The 20257-nt window shown below is 45.4% G+C and overlaps 1 protein-coding gene across 1 annotated transcript in view; it reads right to left on the minus strand.

The window, feature by feature from the left end:
• Nucleotides 1-8682: 8682 nt before the first annotated feature.
• The window catches only part of LOC138293687 (proto-oncogene Mas-like), a 45752-nt gene continuing 34177 nt past the window's right edge, over nt 8683-20257 (minus strand). The window contains exon 2 of the mRNA XM_069232995.1: nt 8683-12565. Coding sequence (XP_069089096.1) covers nt 11581-12565 — 985 coding nt within the window. The 3' untranslated portion in view covers nt 8683-11580. The remainder of the gene's footprint in view (nt 12566-20257) is intronic.

Genomic DNA, 20257 nt, shown 5'->3' on the forward strand with positions numbered 1-20257 from the left:
ACAGGGAAACACACACATGCACAAGATGGCACATGCTGATACATTAACAATGCATTTGCATCCCAACGTCACCGGAGAGGAGGTGCCAGCTACATCCAGCCCCCCCCCCCCAAGAAGAGGCCCACAGTGATGACAGCAGCTCTGCACGCCTGGATCACGATGACCAACCTGGCCCATCAGGGACCTCTGGACAGTCGGTTCCCCTGCCTCAGTCCCAACCCACCACAGAGCCTCCCCCTGAGGAAACACCAGCACAGCACCCATCCAGCGGGCCCATGCCACTGTCCTCAGGACACGTCAATCACCAGTGTGTCCACCACTACAGGGACCCCAGGCAACCCCACAAACACAGAACGATCAGGGACCTGGGGTTAGTGTCAGTGGGCACATGGTTCAGGGGACAGAGGCACAGGACAACCAGGAAGCTGGGAGGACTGCTGTGCGGCAGGGGGAGGACAGGCCAAGGGAACCGACCATCCACGAGGCACTCTCAACTATCATGGGAGCATACCACCATTCCCAGGAGACCATGGGCCAGGTACTGGCCAAGTTACAGGAGACCCAGCGGCTGCAGGAGGGACAGTACCTGGGGATCATGGAGGACCTAACAAAAATCTACACCATCCTGGTCGCCATTGCAGGGATGCTGGCTGACATGGGCAAGACCATGAGGGAGGCAGTGGCACAACAAAGGGCGCCTGACACTAGCCAAACCAAGGAACAGCCTTCCACCTCCGCCGGCGCTAGTGGACAGGAGGCCCCGTCAGAGGACCAACAGGCCACCAGCACCCCACCCCCTGCAGAAGGAGAACCACCCCGCAAACGGTCCCTGAGATCCAGGCAGAAGACAGAGAACATTGCCAAGACTCCCGCCAGGAAATAGGACTCTCCTGATCGTCACCCTTCTGCCCCACTCTGTCCACCTGAACTGCCATTGCATCCCCGTCCTTTGCCACATTGGACAATGCACCTGTGATACCAAGAGACTGGACTCTAACTGGACATTCCTCCACCATCACCCCAGCCCCTTGCACATACCCCCATACTTACTGGTACAAAAATAAACACTCTGGAAAGAAATACCATAATGGAGTCAGTGTAATGAATCTCAAATGTATTAGTACAACATTATCAAAGCACTGCAACGTATATGTTCAGTGAAATATACTACAGGATGACCTTTGGTGGACAGCAGTACATATAGCAAGAGCCAGAATGGGGCACACAGATCTGAAAATACAGAATCCAAAGGGAACAGTCAGTGGCCATAGACATAGGGTAAGAGGCTGCCATGTACAATGTCCAACAGATTCCTGAAATGTTAAGTGGAGTTACAGTCTCTTACCTGTGTGTCACTGGAAGTACTGCTGTATTATGTTTGTTCTGTTGTCCACATCTTCTTTCTCTGCCTCCTCTTCGTCACTGTCCACAGGCTCCACCGCTGCCCCAAGACCATCTCCAGGCTCATCCTCCTGCAGAAAAGCACCTGGCGTCTCAAGGCCAGGTTGTGCAACATACAGCATGCCACGATTATCTGGCACACCTTCTTGGGTGAGTAGTATAGGGATCCACCTGTCAGATGAAGGCACAGGAACCTGGCATTCAGGAGGCTGAAGGTTCTCTCAGTAATCCTCCTTGTACACCCATGTGCCTCATTGTAATGTTCCTCTGCCCTTGTCCTGGCATTCCTCACTGGGGTCAGTAGCCATGAGAGGTTGGGGTAACCAGAGTAACCTGTAAATATCGAGGGACACCTGTTAAACACACACTAACCCTTAGGGACAACCCCATACCCAGACACCTACTTATACTCTGTGGGGACCTTGGGCTCACCTATTAGCCACACCCAGTGCCTCTGGAGTTGGCCCATCACATATGGGATGCTGCTATTCCTCAAGATATAGGCGTCATGCACAGAGCCAGTATATTTGGCATTCACGTGGGAGATGTACTGGTCCGCCAAACACCCCATCTGCATATTGATCTAGTGACAGCTTTTTCTAGCCCTGTAAACCTGTTCATTTCTACGGCGGGGGGAGGATCGTGGGGGGGAGACGGACAAATGCCACATGTGTACCATCAATGGCACCAGTGATGTTGGGGATATGTCCCAGGGCATAAAAGTCAGCTTTCACTGTGGCCAAATCATCCACCTGGGGCAACACAATGTAGCCTGCGCATGTGTTTCAGCAGGGCAAACAACACTCTGGATAACACGTTGGAGAACATTGGCTGAGACATCCTTGATGCCATGGCCACTGTAGTTTGAAGGGAACCACTTGCCAGGAAAAGAAGCACTGACAGAACCTGCACTAGAGGGGGGGATTCCTGTGGGCTGGCGGATAGCTGACATCAGGTCTGGCTCCAATTGGGCACACAGTTGTTGGATTGTGGCACAATCAAGTCTGTATGATGATAATGTGTCTGTCCTCCATTGTCGACAGGTTCACCAAGGGTCTGTACACCGGAGGATGCCGCCATCTCATCATCTGCCTCAGCGGTTGTAGCCTATGGAAGAGAACGTTGAGCAGAAGGTCATATTTCCACATAGATTGCACTACTGTTGCTGAATTTACGTCACAGAAGCAGTATGTGAAGTCGAGAGGAAGTTCATGGGCTAATGTCAGCTGTGACGCAGTTAGGTGCCATGCCATGTGCCCCCCTGAAATGGCGGCTGCCTGACCTGTGAGTAGGGACAAGTGGAAATTAGGTAAGTGCGCTGGCGTTGTGCGCCGTCGCGATAGGCGGTCGATAACCGCCGCGCAACTTCGCATTGGTTATCATTGGACCCTATGGGTTCCAGGAGCCAATGGCGATGTATGCCTACGGTGACGGTATGCACCGCCGCGGACGTCACCGCCATTTTCTAACTATTCACTCACTTGCTACCTGACTGTCAACAGGAGAGGACCTACACTGCAAGTGCTGCTGTGACCTGAGTCTGGAAGCGACAATGGCCAGAATGTCTGGGGAAAGGGCCCCTGCCTTCACTGTGGAGGAGTTGGAAAAACTGGCAGATTGGTCCTACCCCAGTCCACATTACTCTATGGTCCTCCAGACAAACAGGTAAGTACACTGTGAGCATGATGTGTGGTCAATGCATGTTTGGAGTGGTGTGGATGTAAGTCACATGTTGGGGGGTGATGAGGCGTCCTGGCCTGAGTGCTGCATGAGAGGTGGTCAGTGTATGTGAGTCAGGGCATGGGTGGGAACAGGTGGGCAATGAGTATGCCGGTCCGGATGGGGGAGTAATTTCCTTTTCTGCTGTCTTTTCCCTGCAGGTCAGCGCCCACCAGAAAAAGGGTATTTGGCGTGCCGTCGCCAAAGAGGCGCAGACCCTGGGGGTCTATCACAGGCAGAGCACCCACTTCCGCAAGACATGGGAGGACCTGCACCGCTGGACCAAGAAAACAACAGAAGCCCAGCTGGGGCTGGCCTCCAAACGTGGACAGGGTGCCCGTTGCACCATGACCCCCCTGATGGTCCGCATCCTGGCAGTGGCCCATTGGGAGTTGGATGGGCGCTTGAGGGCATCACAGCAGCCACAACGGGGTGAGTAGATTCAGAAAGCTGACTTTGTGCGCTTTAGGAGCTGGCTGGGTGGGGGATGTGGGCGCCCCTAGGCCAAGGCGATCATGGCAGGGTAGGTCCCTTGTGTGCAGGCTCTGGCGCACTCCCAATGGTGCAAGTGGCCATCTACTACTGGGCAGGGTCCTGTGGGTGTCAGGTGTGCAGATGCTGACGTTAGGCATTGTACCCCATGGGCTGGTGAATACCTTAGTGACTGGTTGGGCATGGCTTAGTGCATAGGGGCAGCTCCCTGTGTGTTGTGTACGCCAATGGTAGTGTTGTTGCTGGCATTGACCAAGTGTATCCTCTGTCTCTCCCCCCCTTTTTGTTTTATCACCCTGTAGTTGTGTGCATTAGCATCATCTGGCGGAGGAGCAGAGGCACGGGCGACGGAGGGAGCTGCATCCCACATGGGCCTGGAGGCCGAATCTACAGAGGGTGAAGGCACCAGTAGGACGGAGGGTGAGGGGAGCTCCACGACGGGGACAGGAGGGGAGACCTCTGACAGTGACTCCTCCTCCGAAGGAAGCTCCCTGGTGGTGGCGGACACCTCTGTGCACACCCCAACAACAGGTACAGCCGCCACCCCCCCTACCAGCACCGCCCTCCCAGCAGACCCTCAGCATGTTTCCAGTGCCCGCTCACCCAGGAGGGTGGGCATCTCCTTTGCCCCAAGCACCTCAGGCCCTGCCCCAGTCAGCCCTGCTGCCCTCAGTGAGGAGGCTAATGACCTCCTGAGATCCTTCACTGTTGGGCAGTCAACCATACTGAATGCCATCCAGGGTGTCGAGAGGCATTTGCAACAAACAAATGCATAACTGGAGGGCAGTCACTCTGGCGTGGCGGCCCAAAAGAGAGCATTTCAGGCTCTGGCCTCAGCACTGATGGTAGCCATTGTCCATGTGTCCAGCCTCCCCCCTCCAACTTCCACTATCCAGACCCAATCCCCTCTACCTCACCCTATCCCAAGCACACCTTCAGACCAGCATGCACCCAAATCAACACACAAAAGTGGCTCAGGCAAACATAAGCACCACACTACATCTCACAGGCACTCACACAAGCACCAGACCCATGCAAACACAGCAACATCCACTGCACCCCCTCCCTCCCAGTAGCTTCTCCACTCACACCTGCATGCACTACATCTTCATCAACTACCTCCATCACCAGCACACCCATCACTACACGGCCCTCACTGGCAGTCACCACCCCCACAACCATGCACACATCCCCTGTGTCCTCTCCCAGTGTGTCTGTAACCCCTCCTCCCAAAGTACACAAACGCAAGCACCCACCCACCCAACAGCCATCCACCTCACAACAGCATCCAGCCCATGCACCTTTACCCAAACACAGCAGACGTACACCTCCTACAACTACTCCCTCTTCCTCCACTCCCAATTCCTCTCTATCTTCCCGTCCCAGTGTGTCTCAAAAACGTTTCCTGGCAAACATTGACCTCTTCCCTATGCCTCCCACCCCCTCATGCCCCGTCCTTCCCCTCGGGCCAGGGTGCCACCAAGTCGGCATGCGCTGTGGTACCTGCAGGTCCCAGCGGATCAAAGGGGGCACCCCTCAGGGCTGCCAGTGTGCCACCGACACCTGCAAAGGACCAACCCATTCCGCCAGCTGCCAAGGTGAAGAAGGGGCCAGCATGCAGCACAGCCAAGAAGCACGACCCACCCAGCAAGGCCTCCTCCAAAACTCAAGCTCCCATTGCCAAGGTCCCAGCAGCATCTGCCAAGGTAGGGAAGGGGAAGAAAACCCAAGGCAAGGCACTTCAGGCCTCGGAGGCTCCAGGTGAGGGACTGGTGCCCACCATCAGTACCGACAGCCACGCAAACTGTACCACGGAGTGCACCGCCGCAGACACCACCATCTGCCCCGCCTCCTGCCCCGCCACCTGCACCCCCGCTGCCACAGATGCTGTCAGCAGCATCTTCCCCAGTAGGCAGCCGTCCGAGGCTGCACGAGACGGCCTGGTGTCTCCCTCCACCACTACCAGCACCTGCACCACGGCGAGCACTGTCAGCATCCCTGCAGCAGACACCGCCACAAGCACCACCATCTGCACCGCCACATACCCAGCTGGTGCCACTACATCTGTCAGCAGCAGCCCACGGCCTGTACCCTCCCCCCACCACTTGAAACACCACCACCAGCAGAAACACTACCAGCAGTTTGCAGCCTTAGTCGCCGCAGGATGGAGTCTGGCTCTGCCTCCATGGAGTAGCATGCTACCTGTTACCTGTACATCTCGTGCCTCAGACACCCAGGTGAGGAAATGGGAACTGCCACACCCCAGGTGCAGCATCACTGGGCACAAGGCCGCCTCCACGACCAGAGGGGAAATGTATACAGTATCACTTTCCTTGGCATGATGAAAAAGACTGGGCACAAGGCCCCCTCCAGAACCAGTGGAGATATGCATCCACTATCACTTTCCTTGGCAGGATGAAGCAGACTGGGCACAAGGTCCCCTCCAGAACAAGTGGGCAAACCACCCAATTGATAGACTGTGGCTTTCAACTCCCCAGGATCAAGCAGCGGGCAAACCACCCACTTGAGAGACTGTATCTTTCAACTCCACAGGACCAAGCATTAGGCAAACCACCCACTTGAGAGACTGTGGCTTTCAACTCCTCAGGACCAGGCAGAGGGCAAACCACCCACTTGAGAGACTGTGGCTTTGTACTCCCCAGGACATCGTTGTGGGCATGTTGCCCCCTCCAGGAGCAGTGGCGTAGTACCATCTTCCGGCTGAGGTGCCCCCCTCCCCTCCCCACTGAGGTGCCTGTGTGTTTTTGACCTGATGCCCCTGCAGTGTTCTCTCCATTTTGAGGCAGGAGTCAAGTGTGGGCTTCGCCCATGATTTTTTTGCCCACTGAGCCATAAACATTTGCAGAGGACAGAGTACGGCCTTCTGTACATATTGTAAATATTTGTATATACTTTTTTTCCAATCGTTAACTTTATCTGCATATTTAAAAATATCACTATTTGCACTCAATTCCTTTTGTCCTTGCGTTCTTCCAGGGGGTTACGGGGTGTAAATGTACTTTTGCTGCATATGTTTGTGTGTATGGTTTTTGTCGGAGAGGGTTGGGTTGGGGTGGGGGTGTTGCATGTTGGTGTCACTCTCTTTTTTCCTCCCACCCTCCCCTGTGTGCTAGGTGCAGTACTCAACGTGGTCGTTCCCGCCGCCGCCTTTGGTGTTCCTGGTGTATTAGCAGATACACCAGCATCGGCAGGACCTGCAGTTCGGGCTCCATGGCATCCTGTTCTTCGCTGAGTGTCGAGAGGTGAGTGGTTTACCTTCAAAGTCCTGTTTCCGCCGAGCTTTTGATGGCGTTGGTACTGCCCCGGAAAAGCTGGCGGATTGGTGGGTTGTGATAGGGTGGGCGGTACATTGTCTTCCGCCTGTTGACGGTGACCGCCGCGGTGGTCGGAGTGTTAAAGTGGCTGTCTGTGTTGGTGGTTTCCGCCGTGGTCGTGATCCCATTTTATTTTACCGCTGGCCTGTTGTCGCTATTACTGTCGCTTTAACACCGTCCGCCAGGGTTGTAATGAGGGCCTTAGTGTCTACAGCCCCCGAGTCACAGTCTGAACCCCTACTTTTCAAGGAACACTGCACATATCCTGAAGCTTTTTTTCAGTCTTTCTACAAACAGCCTTATGTGTCTAGTAGACCTCATGTTATCAAACTTTTAAGAAGTACATATAAGGAGCGCTACAGACAGAGGCGTTGACATTGATTAAATAAGCTGTGCACCAAAGTCATGGATTTAACAGGTTGTTAGATTGTCCCATTTGGCTTTGGTGATGTTGATACAGTCCTTTTGTTAAACTGCAGAAGCAACAAGACGTGGCTTGTAACTCAGAGTTACTGTGTATTCTTTCCTATATTTATTTACTGAAAATGAAATTATTTGTTCTTTTATAGCTTTAAGGATTTGGCATGGTTTTCCTTATATACATGCAAATGCTGTTTACTAAACAGCCTTTCGAGTTCATCTGTTTTACTTTGATTTGATAAAATGTTGGTCTGCAGCTTTTTGTTCACCAAGTACTGATGGGTGCACATCAAACCTCTCACGAGTGCGGCGAAAATATAGACCCATTGTCAAAACGATTTACTGTGCAAAAGTTTGCCGTATATTCCTTTTATGTTCACCACTTACTCTGCAAAGTCAATCTTTTGACTCCTTGTTATAACCCTCTTCTTTGAGAATACCACATGACACTGAGACAGCAGTGTGTTCAACAAAGGCACCCTACTCCCAGCATCCATGTTATTTTATTTCAACCAAAAGCCCACAGAGAGATTACAACAGGCCAGAGCGCTTGCGCTCGACAAAAAAAACAAGCATTTGCAATGCAACGGGTCTGGGGTTTGCTCATGTTAGAGCTGATAGCGTTGTAAACTCATCACCCGACTTTTCACCTATCGGCAAAAGTGCATTTATGCACGTAACCCGAAAAAGTGCAATTAACTATGTAAAGCGCTCGACTTCTGCCAAGCGAAATCGCGCTAATAAATTAGAGAAAAAGTAGTCCACGAGCCGGACAGAAAACAGCGAGCCTCGCATGTTTCCTGTACTTGGTCGATGTGCTCGAGGAGGGCTAGCCACCGGAAAAGGCATGACGTATGCATGCCTTCGACCGATGAAAGCAAGCAGATTTTAATAGGCAAGCCCACGAACCAATGAAAAACACAGACGTGACGTCGACAGGGCTCCGAGCCCTTTTCTAAACACTAAAGCGTCTCGCTGCGATACGCATGCTCGAGCGCATGCAACGCAGGCCGGACCCTAAAAAAGGAAGAAAAAAAAACTACACCTGAACTTCTACAGATTTTCAGAAGGGTGAGGGATGAGGAAAAATCACACAAGGTGTGACACTTCCATTCAGACAGGACTAGTTCACTGGGCCAAAGTAGGATCCTTTAATGACTTGCCAGATATATTCTATCTGGGCCCATTGAACAGTGTGAATTCTTCAGCAGGCATGCAGCAGGATTTGTAATTAAACCTGAAGAAAACGTGTTTTTCATATTGTATGGTGCAACTTTTAAGTAATTTGCATGTAAGCAAACCTCGTGCAAACAAGTATTATTCACAATGAGATTTATTTATATATATTTGTTGATAAATTCTATTAAGCGTGACATTTGATCAGTGTTTGCTAGGAGCATTGAATATGTAAACTTTACAGTGAAATATCTGACAAACTTAACACAAAAAAACACAAGTTGAAAAAACATTCAAGAGTCATATCAAATATTGTATGCATCACAGACTTTAAAATCTAAAAGATTTCCTAGCTCATATATGGGAAGAGGAGTAAGCAGCTTTCTCAATTGATCTGCCTTCAGAAACAGATGGATTTATTTTTTTCCACTCTGGTACAAAGATAACATAGTAAACATCAAAGGGAATTTCATCCTTATAAACTCATCCAATGGCTCTTCGTTTGTGGGGATGGTAAGCCTGTGTTACTTTGCAGATAAACTTCAGGTGAAGGCTAGCTAGCTTGAAAGCAATTTTGACTTCCAGCAGTAACTGTTGATTTTTCAAGTATGCAGTCTGCTTTTTCAACCATATGACTAGGTCTACGGTGCCATACTTAAAAGGTTCTTGCTTTTCACAGGAGCAAGAGAAAGCAGGGATCCAAAAAACACAGAGGGAAGCCCATTATTTGTTACCATTATTTCAGATGTAGTTTAGTGATGCAAAGGCAACTTTGTTATCATTGGCAACACCTACACTGCTGGAAAAAACATGACGGTTTATTGATGAAGAACCTCTGAGGAATTAGGGGTGAGTTTTTAGCTGTTTAAGGAACCAAACAACATTGCACCAAGCTCCTAATCCTGTGCTTGGAATTAGCACATTTAGCAGTAGATTTCTGTATTTGGTCACAAGACACACCTAGGAGGCACATCTCAACTACATCACTGGATTCAAGAACTTTGTTAACTGCAGGAAGTGCAAAACAGGAACTCGCTCTACAAAATGCTTTCTCGGGACTGAGAAAGGAAACGTAAGCACTATGATAAACAAAAAAGAAATATCAGCAGCTGGTCAGATTAAGCTGTTTTGACATCTGAGTCTTGCAACATCTAATGTTTTTTTCCAAACATATATTGGCCTCTTTAAATGTAACTTTCAAAGTGACTTCCTTCAAGGTTATCTGACGTTCTCATAGCTCCTCTCGCTCCCCTAGTTTCAGTGAATTGGTAAGCTTGAACTCCAGGCACTAGAAGATAATTATAATGTGGGGTCATTTACAGTAACAGTTTCTGAAATAAACTGAATACTTAAAATTTAATTCACCCAAGCATCTCACAGCATGCTCCTCCAGAATAAAATGCAAGAAGGAGGGCAATGGTACAGCTAGAACAATGGTACTTCTGGGGATCAGCTATAAACAGAACTCCAGTATAACAAAGGCATGATTATATTCATAACTCTGGTGTTATCAAAAAGCAGGCTATTCATAAACAGAGTATGAATACTCAAACATTTAACAGAAACTTAAACCTGTATGTTTAGCATTCGCTGTAATTGGAAATGCTGCAGTCAAAGCCTTGCTACAATCCAAAACCTGATGTGAGCCCCAGCGTAATCAGAAACTGTATTATCACAGCTTTGATATGAGAAAGCTGGCATTATTTATCACACTTACTGATGAGCAAAAGAACTAACTTTTTTTCTGCACACCTATCACAATTTAATTCAACTAACTATACTTCCTTTGTATAGCTGTGGATCCTTGAAGTATCCTCCAACCAGACACATACATGTTCCATAGTCGATGGGCCCAACGAGTGCAGTCCCAACTTTCTGATTTGCAACAAATAGTACAAGTACATTTTTATAAACAGCAAGTAGATTTCTGAAGCATTCCTTCACTTGGACAAATAGGTATTTTGTAAAATTTCACACTCCTGAATACCTGTACAAGATTTTCTGAAATACCATATATTGCAAAGTATCAAAATGATCTATATTTTCCTTCTGCAAATGAAAGCTGGCCTCTGGATAAATCGAAAATGAACGCAAGTCAACTACATTCATAAACAAACATTAATGGGATTAAGAGAGCTGATATTATAAACCTTGTACAAAATACAGGTTTGCAATATAATTTTCAATCAAAACAAATTTGAGTATACTCTTTACAGCATAGCTTTCACCTCCTCTGTACAGGTGAAATTACTATTCATTTGTAGAAATTGCCACATTACGGTACTCTATCATAATATCATTCCATGATTATCACCAAGACACAAACTTTGGTTTTTATTACGTATTTTTCACTTGATTAGTCTGCAATGCATTTTATACAGGCATACAGCACCCACATTCACACAGCAGCATGGGACGCAGGCGAGTCCAGACAGATGCTGTCTTCTTCATACCCCGCTACTTCCCTTCCAGCACAGTAGAATAAACAAGGATAGCCCTTCAGATTTTCTTCTACACTGAAATACTGCAATTAATTGGTATCTGTTATCCCCTGTGCATCACAGAGCTCAAAACATATCAGTGAGATCACACTGAAGAACTTTACGAGGGGCAAAGCTTTTTGCGATTGACGAGCATGTTTGAAAGATGTCATCTTTTGATTATGCCCTGTTTCCTAAGTGAACGCCTTTGAAAGAAGGTTGCTGGAGGTCTGACATGTACGAGTGCAGGGAACATTTCCATTCCATAAAATGCACAAAAAAAAAAAAGTGATGTGCAGTTGCATGAGTGGTGGCTATAAAGAAAATATGTGAAGGTGTGTTTTTTGCAATCACTTTGATGGCCTGCTGAGAGCAGTATTTGTCGCTGTGGGACAATCTGCCATTTACATATTTTTCTAAATGTTTTTCGTGACAAGGCTCATTCTGTAGAAACAGAAGTGGATTTCACAGGAAGAAAAGCTGGTGTCACTAAGGAGTGAAGCAGTGCTGAAGCGATGGCTGGTTGCTGGTTTTGTATCTGACTTCAGGAGTGAGCTTCAGGCTGGAACACACCGTCGTTGAACTGGTGCATGTTCCACTGGCAGTGGCAGCTCAGACTCATCCTGGAAGGCCTTCTGCAGAGCCCCTGGAACAGATTGCTTCAGCCGCCACCTCTTGAGGCTTCCCACAAAGTAATAGATCACAGGGTTGAAGCTGCTGTTGATGCAGAAGCACAAGACGGCTATTGCAAAGCTGCGCCACGTGGCCTTCAGGAAGACGACCAGCTTGGCTGGAACCGTTAAGAGAAGGAAGGCAAGGACTGTGATGAAGAGAAGGATGTAGAGTTTCGGGGGCTGCTGACCTCTCTGTCTCCTGCAGATTTTGATGAGCATGGTCAGGCTGGAGAGAAGCATCAGGGGAATGCAAATCAGCACATCCAAAACACAGTGACCAATGAACATCCCCAAACATGCATGATACGAGTATCCACAAAATAAATGCCACAACACAACGACAAAGCAAGACAGGACCCAGACTGCTGCACAGACAGTCCTAGACTGGTGCTTGGAGCGGCGACGGCGGTACCAGACGGGGCACCAAAAGGACAGGCACCACTCCACACTCATGGCTGTAAGGAGGCATTGGCTGGTCAAGAATCCAAACATGTAGAGTGCCTGCATGACTTCATAGGGCATACCACTTGCACGCACTCCATGAAGACTGAGCAAGAAAATCAGAGCTACAATAGAAAATGCAAACAAGAAGACAAACTGAACAGCAGCCAAGTTGAGGATGTAGACACTCAAGGGGTTTCTTTTGATCCGAAAACCCAAGAACCAGAGGACTGCCGCATTTGTGATCAGCCCAATCAGAGAGAAGACCACATAGGAGCAGTAGATTGCTTGGGCAAATGGGAGTGGGTCCACATACTTTGAATCTACTTCCGGAGATTGATCTAATTCAGGAGCTGTTGTCACTACAGCGCTGCTCAAGGTGCTCACCAGAAGGTCCTCTATGCCAGGTGCTGGTGCTCTCTCCAACCTGTCAATAATGAGAGAAAATGGCAGAAGTCAACACCCCAGTTGAGCAGCTGAAGAACACAAAGCATAGTGTTACGGATACACTGCAGTTGGGGCATTGCATGTAAGCAGGGCACCACTGAAAAAATTTAAAGAGCTCTAGGAGTTGTAGCCCACAACACAACTTTAGCTGTGGTGCGAGTTGGATCTCTCAGATGAAGCATGCCACCTTATGGTGGGTGTGGGTTTTCGTCCTAAAAAGAAATCTTTTTCCACTTGTCAGAAACATTAACTATCAGCTGAACTGATAAAAGTTGATTCCAGTTCTTTTAGGCCTTGATATATATTGTTGTGTATAAGTTTAGGTATAGTGTTAATATACTGTTGAGTGTGTATATAAGATAATTTCTTTTGGAGTCTGCACCCGCTGGTGTTTACAATCTACATTTGCCCCCATCTCTTTTTTTGTGGTTTGACCATTTTTCAGACCCAGTGAGTGCACCAACATTCTTGAACTTCTAACTGTAATGACACTTTTCTGGAAAATTGAGCTCCAGGCTTTCTTCAAAGACCACCCCCCTCCCAAATTAGATAAAATGGAACTAAGACTCCCAGACTAAGATGGCCCCCCACCCATGCTTGACCTTTTCTCTCATCAATACACCATACCTGTTAGATAACTAAATTTGAAAGATTAATTCTCAAAGAGATCTCAGGGTAACAACAACACCTTTCCACATCTTACAAAATGTCTCACCAAGAAAGGACAGCACTTGAAACACTCCAGGACATGACTTCCCTAGTAAATAAATCTGAAGACGAAGAAGTGGCATAGAATACAAAACACAGAAAAAACATAAGCAAGCAATCAATGGGCAGCTTTCTAATAGTCAACATTATCTCAAACGTAACAGAAATCACACAAAAGAAGAAAAATAAGAAAAGACAGGTTTGGTCGGAATCAGCATCCTATCAAAAGAACCATCTGACATTTGGGGCGTTCAACCACTACCGGGACCCAACAAACGTGCCCAATGCAGTGTATGTCCATGTATGATTGAGATCAAGGACCTCACTCACGGCAACATAACATTCTTACAGTATGACAGGAGCATGCATCATGTCATCCATGCCAATGTATGCCCCAGTAAGCTCCTTTAGATCAGCCGGACCACCCAGAAGATTAGAGTTCATGTTTGCCAGCACAGGAGTAGGCTTATTTGCCAGTTCCTCACTGCCCCGCTAGTTGAATACTTTATTGAAAGAACTCACTCTGAAGACTTTCTGCTGTTAAGTCATTTCAGTGTTCTTTGTTTTGCCAGGCAGAGGAGACATTTCATATATTTTAAACACAGAGGATTTGAAATCGATTTTTAGAGGACACTGAATTCTGGCCTCAATCACATGGAGAATTGGCACACTTTATATTTTTAGAATATTCAAATGAACTTGTAATCATTTTTGTCACTAACCCTATTCAGTTTTGGAATTACAATTATGTGGACACGGTGCCTGATTAAAGCCTTTGTACGTATGTTGTGCATTACTGCCTGTATTCTTGCCTTTTTTCTCATGTGCTCCCTATTTTGACCCTTATTGTACCAGCTGAGTTGTTTTCACCCTTCTAGGTTGGTTGCCCTCTAGATGGCAGATCAAGGGCCAGGGTATTAGTGTGGGACAAGGTTTTTTTGGCTGGGGTGGGGTTGAGAGGGGACACTCCAACTTTAGAGTCAGCAAAGTTGGGTAGGACAAAGCTAGGGAATTACTTCAGTCAGGACAATTGTATTAGGAGTGATAGAAGTTTTTGTTCTTGACCTCATTTTATGCTTACACTAACATAAATTCCAGTATTACGTATATAACAGCTGCAGTAAACGTGGCAATGTTATATTGAAAATGTTCTCGTAAAAAACTATTCCGGTGGGGGTGATGCCTGGTTTTGTTGCTGACCGCCTTAAGCCTTGACAATACCATGGAGGTCGGTATATTTTCTTTAAAACTGATTTCATTAGGAGGATACCTGGACGTGGTCCTTCCCATTAATGCAGAATTCCAGTATTTTGTACTTTATACAGTATAGCTGCAGCCCCATGTCAATGTTCAAATTCTTCCTTTAAAAGCCAAGTCATTATGCACAATAATGTAACATATCATGCGTATTTCGAAAGCGTACGTTCACACAGAAGGGCACCTTGATGCTGAAAAACAGATGCTTATTCTTACCCAAATCAAATGTACTCAAGTTTATTGACCTCAGAAGGATGAAAGGCTGAGTTGACCTGCTGGGATTTAAATCTGTGACCATGAGGTCGAACACAGGCCCCTACAGTGGGTGCATTAGTCCACTAAGCCACCATATCCGGCTAATGGTTACTGACCTCCACTACCCCTTTAAGGTTACCATGGAAATCCATGTCTCAGTAACAAGCCAATGTCATTGTGTAAAATTTTTGTTGCATATGACCTTCTTTTAGCATTGACATTGCCATGAATTCCGGTATTATGAATGTAAATATCTGCAGTAACACCAATAAATATAATAATAGCTGTACTACAAATGGTTATAGCTATACTACTAACAGTTATAGATAAGTATGTGGTGACTAAATCACAAGTGGTTTATTGTGTGTTTGTTGACTTCTGTACTGCATTCGATAGGGTCGACAGGCCTACCTTATGGAGGCAATTAGAGAGCCGGGGAATCCCCAGTATGCTACTTCGATTAGTAGTTGCACTGCACACATCTACATGGTGCAAAGTTCTAATGGGGGACATAAAGGGTTGACTCTGAAGATACCCACACATAATGGTCTGAAGCAGGGATGTAATTTAGCCCCTCTTCTTTTTTTCTGTATGTCTCAGTGATCCGTGCATTTATGTACGCTGATGACGTGGTCATTTTAGACCTTACACCTGTCGGTCTCCAGCGCAATATTGGTGCATTGTCTGAATATTCTGAGGAAGACTTTTCAAAAGTAAACATATCTAACACTAAAATAATATTATTCAGAGGGAGGAAACAGCATTGCACCCAAAAATGGAGTCTAGGGGTAGACCAGTCGAAGGGGTTTAAATATATACTTACTTAGGGAGGGTGTTCTCTCAGACTCTAGAATGTAGTTCACATTTTTTCCACATAAGGCTTAAGACTACCTACCACATAGGTGCTCTAAAAATATTCTACTCCGTCTCTGGTAAGGAGACATTTTAAAATTCTTCTTGATGTTTACCAGAATAAGATACCTCCTATCCTCTTGTATGCTCTTGAATATACCCCGTTGGCAAATAGACAGTTTCGAATATAACTGAAGGTAGGCTTCTTCGCACAATTACTTCCCTGAGACAAGCCACCCTTGTACAGGCATTACGCCTTGAGTTTTCATTGCCCAGTGTCTATTCTAGATCTCTGGCAAATGTCATTAGGTGGGCATACAATCTTTTGCATATGACTAAAGGCTCCTTGAGAGCATTTTTGAGGGATGAAACCTTTTGAGGGGATAGATGGTTATGTACCTTTAATAGTAATTTTGAGATAGAACACTGAAATTTCTCTAGTTTAATCACCCAATTCAAATGCATCGGTGTCCATGATATCAAGTTATTTTTGAGAAACTGGATCCCCAGACTAAGTTTTAATCTGACACTGCGCATTGCTCCCGGCTGGTGATGTACAGGCCCCATGTAGATAAATGTGTATATCAAAGTTCTCAAAAGTATCTGGGCTTTGTACTAGATTACAGCACTAGGTGGCGTAGAACTATGTTGCACTTGGGTCTGCTACGATTTAATAGTGCCACTAGTCACTGGAAGAACTCTATTGACAAGGCAAGAATATGCGATCTGTGGGAGAGAGATTCAAGATGTTCAACATGTTTTATATACCTGTCCCAGTAGGAAAGTGGCAGTGGCTAGGAACCGTTTTATAAAACCTTTGTTTCAAATATGGTGTGATTAAAATTAAGGATCTGATTGCCTCAGCAGAGTCGACTCCGGATGAATGTGTGTAATTTACTGTACACATTTTTAAAAACATTTTTACCTTTGTATTAACAATAGCCATCAACAGAGCTAGTTATGTCTTTTACTTTTTTCTTCAGGTGATATTTTACAGCCTTTTTGTATTGTTGGCCTCTGTCGAGGTCTAAATCAATAAAAATAAAATTTGAATACTAGTGTTTTATTTTAATCGTTTTCTCTAAGACCAGCTTCATTAAGAATACATTCTGTTTTGTTCCTGACCTCCACTGGCCTTGAGACTACCATGGCATTTACTGTATTATGTATTTAGTAGTTTAAGTAACATACCAATGTTTTCTTTTAAATGCTTTCTTTAAAAGCTTGTTATGCATGATACATGTCCTTCCGTTACCCTTTGGGATTACCACGGAATACATATTATGTACTCAAATGCCCCAGTAAAAGGCATATGTCTTACTTAAATGTTTAGCTTATCAAGTATAACAGTTTGAGGACGACCTTTTATTTGATATTGCCAGGAAATTAACTATTACAGAAGTAACATACTAAGCCTTTCTTGCACATGTTTAAATATAAACAAAACCATACTTTCACTATTTACAATATCTGTGTTTGTAGTCTACCTCCTCTGACTTTACTATGGAAGTATGGTACTGCATGCATAAGGTAACCAATGTCTGAAACTGATTTGGTTAAGCACAATACCTGCGTTGTTGTTGGCCTCCTATAGCATGGTCTAAATTTCAGTACTTACCCATTGCTTTCTACTTTCTACTTTGTTTTAAGCTACAATCAGTTGATTCACACCATAAAGACAATTTAAAAATGATATGAACCATCACTTTATACAAGCAACATTGCTACACTTGTAAAAAAGTTTTTAGTTTTTCAACATAACTTCCAAGGTAATTACAGATTTGCTTGCGTTTTTAAGACCTTACACCTACACAAATAATTTGAGAAGTAATGTAAAACAGGATGTTTGCACTGTCTTTATGGAGTCTAACAATGTCTAATGTTCAACAATGTGTACAAATTCAGTCTTTCCTCCAGAACCCTGTTAAATCTCCAGTTCCATGGGAAAAATGGTTCAGATCTTTTGAGTTTTATTGTAACAACTGATGTAGAGAAATTAACACCTCAAAGAAAGGCAGCTATCCTGTTTGGTAGCTTGTCTAATACGTTCTGACATTAAGCTCCTACATTACTAGTTACTTCACCCCCCTAAGAACTTTGAGGATTGGAATGCGTACTGGGAGGCTATAACAAGGTTAAAGAACAAGTTTACAGAACAACCTAACATACAGCTTGAAAGATTTGGATCAGGAAGAGTCTATTGAAGAATTTGTTTCAGCACTTGAAATGCTTGCAGCTAAATGTAACTTTGGGGCCTTTTTGGACACCTATATAAGGGATCAATTTGTCCTCAGCTGCAACTCAAGGAAAACACATAAGTGTTTGATTAGTTTTCATGAGCCCTCTCTAGCAGAAGTCTTGGACATGGCCAAGGCAATTGAACGTTCAGTTATCTCTAGCAAATGTATGAATCTCCTTCTTTGAATGCTGTGCAAATTACAGACTCAGTCAGTGTGTCATCACATAAGGATAAGAGTTCTAAATTCACACTGAAAAGAACAGGGATGTTTTGCTTTAGGTGCGTTTCTAAATCACACCGTGGCCACAATACCTCATGACCAGCTTTGGGGAATAGGTGCAACAAGTGCCATAAAGTGGAGCATTTTCAAGGAGTATGCATACGTGTTAAAGTTGGAGTCCATATAACTTATGTGGACCTACTTTGGCCCACAGATTAATGTTCACAGGATTTGTGTAAGGTAGTTCTAACACCTAATGTAGATTGTATTCAAGTGAAACCTGTTAAAAAGGTATTTTTGGGGATGGTTATGTGGGATCTGTTAAAGTCTCCAACATGGTGGCGGATTCAGGGACAACCATCACTATTTATCTCTGACACCTTTTATAATCAAATGTGGAGCAAAGCCACATCTTTAATGGCAACGATGTTTCTCCCAAAGCTTATGGTTGGCAAGATTTTCACACGATTGGTTTCTTCACAGATAAATTGTCATGTTCAGGTAGGGAGATACTCACCAAAATATATGCAGAAGAGAAGGGAAAGCATATTTTGGTTGGCAGGACTTAGCAAGGTTAGTGCTCTATCTGGGCTGTGCATGTAACTATGGGGATGGAATTTGGAAGGCTGGATATAGAGTGTTGGTGTTTGAAGAGGCAGTTGCTGATCTGGTGGCTGGCCTGCTGTACTTGGAGTAAAAACTATTAAGAAACGTACCAGGAGTGGAGTCTCTTCATATCAGGTGTTGACGAGCTTTGAACCACGTTGTTTCCAGCAGGGTAGCGTTTCGTTGGACACCTTTGCTGTGCTATTGTGAAGAGTGTCTATTTGATCAGCGTTTGTTTTCCACTTGATGTAAAGGGTATCTAGCGGCGTTGCATGAAGGCCTTGACCTGTGAGGAGACCTTATTTTGAGAAGAAAGGCCAGCTTGAGAAGCTATTTTTGTGAAGGAAGGCCATCTCAAGACGGTGGGTGTTGGCGCGCGAGAACTGTGTAGAGTGCACAGTCATTGGCAACGTGACGTACAGAAACTAGTTGCCTAGACAACAAGCGACGCGCACAGCGTGCCCTGTTATAGGCAACGTAATCTCTTCATCTTTGTTGTCTCAGCAACGGGCGGCGCGCACTGCGACAATTCAATGGTGTATGACAGTCAGGTATTTTGACATTAGTGACTACAGTGATTTGCACACTTGTGTGAAAACTACAGCGTTGTACATTTTATTGTCACATTTCAGTCATCAATCAGTGATTTGCACACTGTGGTGCAGATTACAGGACACATTCTCTTTTACACATAAAAAAAAAAATGCAACAAGCTGTTATGCCTCCGATTCCATTTTTGTCCTTGCCAGGATTACATCCTGTAGAGTGGGAACAATGGGAAGAAGGTTTAGAGGTATATTTGGATGCCACTAAAGGGGAAATCTTCACACAAAAAAAGAAATTTTCTTTGTTAAAACATTATTTAGGCATGGAGAGCAGGAAAATATTAAAACATTTGCCAACTGTACCTGTTGCAGGCGAAGGTGATGAAATTGACAAATATGAGGCAGCCATAAAAGCCTTAGATGCACGTTTTATGAGGAAAAGAAATGTTATAATGGAACGTCATACATTTTATAGGAGAATGCAGATGCCAAATGAATCTATTGAGAGTTTTGTAGGTGAACTCAGGATTTTGGCTTCAACATGCGATTTTAAGGTTTTTGAGGATGAAGTAATTCGAGACCAAGTAGTGGAAAAATCAAACAGTGTAAAAGTTCAAGAGAAGCTGTTAATTGAAAATCTCACATTGGAAAAAGCTATAGAAATTGTCAGTAGTATTGAGTCTACAACAAAGTATATGGAGCAAATTAATTTTAAGGGTGAGGTGCAAAGTGTGCAATCGCAGTGCAGCACTAAACAAAAGGAAAAGAGTGGTGTGGTAAGAGAAAACCGTTTGAATGTTATTGTTGTGGGATTAGAAGGCATTTAGGGAATTCTCAATCCTGTCCTGCATTTGATGAATAGAGCAATAAATGGAAGAAAAAATGCCATTTCAAGAAAGTGTGAAAAGGAGCGTGGGTAAAGGATGCTAGAAATTTTAAATCGGTAAACACGGTGGAGTCTTATTCAGCGAAAAGCAGTCTAGTGACTAT

This window comes from Pleurodeles waltl, chromosome 4_2 (genome assembly GCF_031143425.1).
Source record: "Pleurodeles waltl isolate 20211129_DDA chromosome 4_2, aPleWal1.hap1.20221129, whole genome shotgun sequence".
Taxonomy (NCBI): domain Eukaryota; kingdom Metazoa; phylum Chordata; class Amphibia; order Caudata; family Salamandridae; genus Pleurodeles; species Pleurodeles waltl.